Source organism: Hypomesus transpacificus, chromosome 6, assembly GCF_021917145.1.
Source record: "Hypomesus transpacificus isolate Combined female chromosome 6, fHypTra1, whole genome shotgun sequence".
Lineage (NCBI taxonomy): Eukaryota > Metazoa > Chordata > Actinopteri > Osmeriformes > Osmeridae > Hypomesus > Hypomesus transpacificus.
Genome location: NC_061065.1, coordinates 11938094 through 11946338, shown reverse-complemented (window position 1 = coordinate 11946338; position 8245 = coordinate 11938094). Strand labels below are relative to the sequence as shown.

Here is an 8245-nt window from a genome sequence, read left to right as displayed (position 1 = left end):
GTACTGCAACTGTAGGGGACTTACGAAGGTAACCTTTCTATGTGTAGAAATGTTCACCACTAGCCGACTGGTCAGGGCCTGTTGTTGCCCGTCAGCAGACATACAGGGTCCAGTCACAAACGAGGCTCGACAACATCTGTCTCACGCAAGTCTTTTCCATAACAACTGACATCACATGGGAAAGTGATAAAAAAAAAATCTTTTATCATTGAGGTGTTCCAAAAATACGTATTCATCACATAATTCCGTTGCCCAACTGGCATTAAACATTCAGGGCTGTTGGGTGTGGACATGTCCTCGGGCTGTCTAGAGCCAGGTGAGGGGAGACACCGTCAGTCGACAGCAGTGCTGATTCTGGACCATCACCCCTGCCCACCCCCGGCCCCTCCTCCCCCGGCCCCCAGGAACACTGTGTTGATGGGAGGCAGTGAGGACATGCCCCCTACCTCGGACGTCATGCGATGGGGAAGCAGTGCATCCTGGGAGTGGAACTGGGCGGGGCCTCCATATATGCAAGGGGTGGAGTTTGACGTCGAGAGGGGCGGGGCTACAGGGAGGAGAAGAAAATGTAAACCCCAAAACCCTTAGAAGGGTTCATTTAATAATGATGATAATAACAACAATAATAACAATGCTTATGCCATCCAAAGCAAAATCCAGGGAGGATTTAAACCTGCAACCTCATGATCTGCCGTCTAATGCTCCACCACTGAGCTGCACCCACATTTTAAGCCACAACACTTATCCTTGACAAAACTACTGCTTGCGACACCTACTCTCCTGTCTCCCCCCTCCCCCCCCCCCCCCCCAGCCTCACCGTGTGGGTGCCCCCCCATGGGGTCGGCCTCGGGGTAGTACTGTGTGGCCGTCCTCCGTCCCTGCGGGGCCAGGAGGCTGAGCGGGTCGTGCAGCTGGCCGTAGGGCGGCAGGGGGCGGAGGCTGCTCACGCTGCTGATCACAGACACGTGCTGCTCCACCAGCCGCTGGCTGTCAAGGTAACCGCCGCCGTAGTAACCTGCGCAAACACAGAGGCGCTCCTGGTGTCTACTGTGTGCATGGATGGATAAACGACTTCTCGTCCTTGACGATAGACTACGGATTCTATAGACTTGGCATTTTATAGATGATAGACATGGCTATTATCATTTTAACAGGCCTCATAAGTTCTTACCAGAGTGTCCAGACCCAGAGTACTGTCCCTGACACCCCACACCATTCATCCCTGCCCCTACAAAGTTGTACCCCTCCACCTCCAGCAGCTGGACCCCCCCAGCATCCATGCCTGGGTCTGCCAGCCCAGACCCGGTATTGTATCCCTGGACGGGCCGGGGAGAGTCGTAGGACGACACGGAGCAGCTGCTATTGAAGTACTCCTTCCCCAGGGCCTGGTCGCTGTAGGAGGGGTAGCGGGGCTGGCTGAGGTAAGTCTGGGTCTGGGTGTGAGGGTGGGGTCTGAACCCTGCCTGGTAGCTGGAGGTGGATGGGGGGAAGTAGCCGGGGCTTCCAGGGCCCGGGCTCTGGTACTGGGAGTCTAGGTAGGCTTGGCAGGAGGGAAGGGGGGCCTGGAGGGAGGCGGAGGAGGAGCAGGAGGAGGTGGGGGGGCAGGAGGTAGGGGCTCTGGTGGCCATGGGGCCCTGGTTGATGACACTGCCCCGGTGGACCAGCGCTGGTGAGATGGGAGGTGTCATTAGAGGGCCGCTGGTCTGGGAGAAGTCCATCTGTCCTCCTGAGAGAGAGAGACACACAGAGAGAGAGAGAAAGAGAGAGAGACAGAGAGAGAGACAGAGACAGAGACAGAAAGACAGAGAAAGAAGAAGAGAGAGAGTTTGAACACACTTTCCTTTCAGTGTAAGGTCTGAGTGCAATAAGTTTGATTCCGTTGTGTAATTGATTCTCCTTCATCTGATTATTGATTGTTTTAATGACAAACAGACATTGTTGTTTCGAGTACTTGACTACGGACATGTGCTTACTGGAAATCAGGAACAGACAATGGCCGGGTTTCCCAGATTCGTTAAGAAGCTCTTAACGCTAAGAGCGTCTTAAGAACGTTCCAAGGTGCTCTCGAACGCTCTTAGAACGTTCTTAAGAAGATCTTAGCGTTCAGAGCTTCTTAACGAATCTGGGAAACCCGGCCAATGACGAAAGAGGTCTGACCTGCGAGAGAGAAGCCGTCTGACTCCGCCCCCTGGTACACCACCATGCTGGCCAGTCCCTGCTGCTGGTTGGCTGTAAGGCTCATGTAGGCATGCTCTGGCAGAGACTCGTTCTTCACGGATGGGTCACTGGTCACAGCTTTGTTCCGATTGGCCAAAAAGCAGGAACTAGGGGAGGCTGTGAATGCGGCTTTACTGGCATCTGGAAAGTAAACCACATGACAACTCTTTTTTAATGAAATGTTTTATTATTATACCTGTAGTGGGACATCCAATGGGCTGAGACTCTAACACAGGGGTTTGATTTAGTCTTGGGTCATTTGTGTTTCTACTTTCTATATATGTTGCCAATCTCTAACTGTCTCTGTCCAATAAAGCTGCAAAAGGCTAGAAATCATACCTTTCAATAACACATACATCATAAAACATATACCTCAACACGCCTAACTTAAAATCTCAAATTTTTAACCATACCACACCACATCTCGCAACATCAGGATTCTCCATGACATACTGTAGTGCATTCCTTCTTGCTAGAGGTAAATGTCTTCACAACTCTCATGCTTGCTGTACTGAGCTGCACCAAAACACTGGGTCCCTATTTACCGCAATTAAATGAGCCAGATCAGAGCAAAAACAACTGTAATACACATGAGGTCTGATCAAATTAGACAAAGTAACCAATCAGAAGCTGGCACAATGTGTTTAAGGGGACCTATATTACAGTTCCCAAGTACTCATACTGTAGTACTACTGTAAACACAATTACACCCGTTTTTCACCAGCAAACGAAGCCTGCATCTGTTTAAACGGTGTTGATCCATACCTGCGTTCCTCATGTACTTCTCCAGGAGATTCTGCAGGTCCTGCTCCTTGTCGTTGTTGAACTGGGTCTCTATGGCCAGCAGGATGTACTCATCCAGCAGCATCCGGATGAGGTGGAAGGAGCCTGGGAGAGACACGACACCCAGTTACGGACATCATCCGCAAGAGGTTCCTTAATGCTGTTCATATTTAAACAGCGCTGATTTCGTCTCCTTTTAATCCGATGCTCTCGTCGACATCTTGGGGGTTTTACTCTCGATGTATGCAAACCCACGTCATAAAATGACACCAATAATCCATCGTAACCCAAACAGATCGGCAGGCTTTATCTTATCAGTAAGCAGGTGTGAGATCGACCTGTCTTATCAAAACAATCCCCTCGTCAGACCTCTCACCCCTGACCTGCGGTTTTACCAAGAAGGTCATGCTGAAACTGTTTAGTGGTGGGGGTGGATAGGAGCGTAGGGTGAGGAGAGGTGGACAGAACAGGGGGTGTCAGGGGAACTGGTGGGAGAGCAGAGGCCAATATCTCAACAGTGAGAACACGACTGAGATAAGAGAGTTTATTTCTGGGCCGGCCGGGCCTTTATGATGGATGAGATTATTCTGTGAGCTCAGACCAGGCCCGCACTACCTGAGTGTGGAGATGGATCTAGTGACAGGCAGGCTACCGTTTTAAACTGTGAGATACAGGTGGGGTTTGCATAGAGAAACAAGCTGAAGATGTTATGTTGTGTAATGATCTGTTCTTTTAAGTTGTATATACGGTCACATACATAGGAAATATAACTCTACTCTTGGCTGTTACTTGAGTGTACACCTTATGTAAAGTCTCTAAAATGTATACTTAAACGGGGGATTTCTCTCCTACCGAAGCTGGACGCGTTGTTAAGTGTCAAGTTGTGCATGACCCTCGCGCCGAAGAAGCTCCATTTCAGCAGGAAGTCCTGCGCTCTCCTCTTCACAGACCGCCCACTCTGTTTCCCCGGCTGCCGGAGAGAAGAAGTAAAAAAGGATGTGACGTCACCGTCTGAACACGAACAAACAATAAAATGAATCATCAACCACATAAGCAGCTGGTGGCACCTTGATGACCTTCTGCTCCACCACCGAGTCAAGCCACTCGATAAACGACTCCACTGTGGCATTCTTCTTCAGAAGGTCCTTCAGCTCCTGGAACACGGCTATGGAGTCATCTGGAGGACACAGTTAGATGCCTGTCATGGAAGTGTTTCGTCTGATATTTATTTCCCAGCTACATTCAAATGACGGTGTTTAAAATGCGAATGGTCGCCCTCACATTCAGAGTACAGGTCTTGATCTTGGTCTCCCGGGGTGACAGTGAGGAGGGCCTGCGAGCCAATACTGTTCAGGTCCACCTTGTCGATGTCCACAACCATGGAGGTCACCACATTCTGGTCAAACAGAGCCGGGCGGGCAATCTGGTGGGAACAGACACCATAAACACCTGACCTTGGAGACAACAACATAACAGTTACCACAACCAGTTTATAGTCACCATAACCATCTTAGTCACCTTTACCTGTTTAATCACCATAACCAGCTTACAGTCACCATACTGTCAAGCTAGCTGTCAACACAGCCAGCTTAAAGTCACCATAACCACCTAAATCTCCATAAAAAACGGTGGTCACCATAATCTAATTCTGAACACCAAAACCCATTTGCAGTTACAATAAACATCTTACATCACCAGCCATAGTTATTATGACAGGTGAGCTCAAGTCACTATTACCATTTAATACTCACCATAACCAGTTTAAATTCACCATCACCAGCTAACACTCACCTAAGAGCTAATGTTTATCAACAAACACCACTCCCAATGCACACAAGAAGTTGAATAACATTCTGTAGACAAATGCAAATCCTCATCAGCTACTGTACATGCCAACCGGTCCTAACCTGTGCCAGATGCAGGAAAGAGGTCTGTCGTTTTAGCGAGGAGACAAAACGCCGTGCAATAGGGAGCTTCTTTGCTGCAAGGTCTTCTGGAAGGTTCTCTAAAGATGTCATCACCCAGTGTTCCCAGTGCTTGGCGAAGTTACGGATGTCTGCTAGGAGACTGGAGACAACGCACGAGTGAATGCACGCATGCAGAACCTGACTAATACATACGCACACACACACGCCACTTCAGGCAGATTATTTGGCGTAAGGAACGCACCCCGCGTGACCAAACCATCCAACAACCTACCTCTCAGGCATCTCCTGCATGGTAGCAGGGATCAGAACATCAGTGAGCACCTAAGAAACACAAACACACACACAACGCACTGATCAGTCGGATCAATCAGTCGGACTCTACCAGAAGCTCAACGGTTAAACGATGCCGTTCTGCTGTGTGTCGAACGTGATCCGCCGCACCTTATAGAGGATGGAATCACACACACAGAAGATGTCCACTATCACAGGGTTCTCCAGCAGCGGGAGGAGGTGGTCTGGCATGCCCTGCCAGAAGTGGAGGAGAAAGTTCTGGATCTGGAGAAGACACGTCAGACAGTCAAGAGAGGCAATACAGCAGAAGACAGTCACAGTCGGAGGGTAAAGAGACAGGGTCTAATGTGGGGCTACCTCCTCAAAGTTGACATTGATGGCGTTGTCCAGAATGCACTGACAGTGTGTTTTGTACATCATGATCAGGGTGTCGACCTGAAATGGACATGATTTCAAACTGATCACAATACAGTGAATCTTGGGAGATGCATCCTACTTAAGAGTTCAAACCAAAGTCTAACGATGGGGTAGGAATCAAACCTTGTCTTTGGAGATGGAACCTTGGAGAACCAGGTGCTGTGCACTGGGGAAGTCTGGGAGCAACGTTCCAGTTTTAGAACTGAGGGAATATTTCCTGGTAAACCCTCCCTGTGAAGTTAAGAAATGTTTGACTTCTTTATTGTCACTTGTTTTCAAAAATAAAATAAAAAGTTTATTCTTTTTTTTTTCGTCTTACCTCATTCTTGAGCTTGCTGCCTGAAAATCTGTGACACAAACAACAAAATCAGTCTAAAGTGAAGTTACTTGTGATTAGACAACAAGTGAATACAAAGTCAATAATATACTCTGAGTATCAGCTTTTAATGGCCCCTGGGGACAATGTTCACACAATGGGCTGATACTGATATTTACCATCTATACTTCTACCCATGCAGAGGTGATAAAGTCTGGTCTCACCTCGTCAAGCCCTTTCCTGAGTAAACAGAGTGGTAGTAGGCACTGCTCTCCTTGATCCCAATACCATAGTAGTGATACCTGATGAACATCAAGATAGAACATGTATGTTGTATGTCACCATTTACTGTGTACATGATACTGTATCATACCCAGTAGGATGAAGCCCAAACATATCATATCCATGCAGCAGTGGATATAATGGATGTTCTGAATTTGATAACGTCAAAGTCCCAATGATGGGAACACAGAGTCATTTGGATCCCAATGTGTCCCCCTCCACTCTCACGTCTCTTACTTTGAGTGACCTCTGGTGCCTAGTCGCCTGGTGGTGAGGAGAGGAAACTTCTGGCGGATCGTCTGATGAACACAGGAGACCCAAGAACGGTCGTGTTATCATCATGTCATGTTGTGGTCGTTACCCTTTTAGACCCTTTTTTTTTACTTTTGTGCATGACTACTTTCAGTACCTTGCCGAAGGTGGCAGCGCAGGCTGGCTCCAGCTTCTCCTTCCTGCAGAAGTCGAGGTAGTGGGCGTACAGGATGCAGCGAGGCAGACACACACCCTCACACACAATGTAGTTTTCCTCCAGCCTGCAGGGAGACACAGCCAAGTCAAACTACCCGTCCTCATCAAACCCTTGGTTTAACCTCATCCGTTCCCATGACCGGGTTGTTCCACGGACCCCAGTGTGTGCGGGTGTGCGTGGGTGTGTTATGGAAGTGGGAGGAATGATTGTGTACCATTGCAGGGTGAGCTGTGTCTGTTTCTTCTTGTCCTTAATGACCTGCGTGATGCTCCTCCTGGCAGAGCTTTGCTTGAAGGGATGGTCCTGGGAATATTCCAGAAGCTCCTGCTCCTCCTCGGAGGATGGAGTCTCGTTGCTGTCCTCTGCTTCTGAGGGGAAATACATTAGATAGGCTTCAGGAGTGTTCTACCACAGCAGACACAGTCATGGTTTGTATGAGAAGCTCTGTATTGGTGTCTTACATGATGGAACAGTAAAGACAGGAACCATCTTGAACAGTTTCAACACATAACTGGCATGGCATTCAAACTAGCAACAGTTTGGCTGCCCATTGAAGGCTTGTGTATGTGCAGAAGTAACAGTCATGAGGTAAGGCTATTTGTTTGTCATGGGTAGCAGCAGGGTCTGTTTCCACTTGAGTGGCTGGGCAAATGAACCACGGCAGTTTCCAACACATACCACCCAGACTAAGAAACAGTGAAGGCCCATTATTTTGCTTTGAACTCAAGTCAAATACAAAACAAATATTTGTAAACAATAACCTCTAGAAAAAGCTTCACATTTGTATCTAAACTATAGGACTATACAAATGCATTTTCTAACACAAATATTTGTAAGTGCACTTGTAAGTGCCATGGCTTTAAATTAATAAACTTGTATCCCAAAACAAAACGTTATAGTTTAGACGACATGTAGGCTAAATAGGCTGTTCAATTAAACTACAGACAATACTTTACGACAAAATTACGTCTTGTTTATGTTCTATTGCTAAAGATAATTCCCATTCATCACCTGATTTAATTCCTGAATCATCCTCTTCGTCGAACTTTGAGAGTGAGTGTCCATGGAAAACACGCAGTAATTTCTCGTCCAGCAAGTTTCCATTGATGCCCTGTGAGGAGCTGCAGAACTTCTTACTTGCCGGAGGGCTAATGTGAAGGAAAGTTCCGTCGCTGACTTTACTGTCCATGTTCCGTTTCATTGGCATGTTTGATGAAACATAACACATTGGTAGAAATACTAAGAGCAATAAGAGGAATACATATCAGACATTTGATATTGTTGAGACTGGGAGGCCAAGCTCAGAATTATGTCTACCAAAATGTATTTGTTCCATTTGTATCCTCTCAAAGACCCTGAAGACGGTGAAAAAAACACAATTATAATTCCCATTCCATTCACCCATTTGCCATGGGAATAAGAAAATGAAAAATATTATCCAATGATGTAAGAGGAAGCACACTAGAATGTAATGTTTTGCACGTCAATCTGCCCGGACCTCCCAATGCCACTCTGATGAAGGCTGCTTTCCTTCCTCTAATT

At 47.4% G+C, this 8245-nt stretch overlaps 1 protein-coding gene across 1 annotated transcript; it reads right to left on the bottom strand.

The window, feature by feature from the left end:
* Window positions 1–362: 362 nt before the first annotated feature.
* On the bottom strand, window positions 363–7892 carry rfx6 (regulatory factor X, 6). The gene is made up of 19 exons (XM_047022176.1): window positions 7715–7892; window positions 6918–7071; window positions 6644–6767; window positions 6472–6533; window positions 6177–6254; window positions 5956–5983; window positions 5760–5867; window positions 5577–5654; window positions 5370–5483; window positions 5200–5249; window positions 4908–5067; window positions 4282–4423; window positions 4068–4177; window positions 3853–3970; window positions 2983–3105; window positions 2158–2358; window positions 1172–1726; window positions 818–1015; window positions 363–547 (listed from the first exon to the last, which is right to left on the bottom strand). Exons 1-19 carry the CDS (start codon window positions 7890–7892, stop codon window positions 363–365), a joined length of 2766 nt encoding a protein of 921 aa, XP_046878132.1.
* Between the last annotated feature and the right edge of the window lie 353 nt (window positions 7893–8245).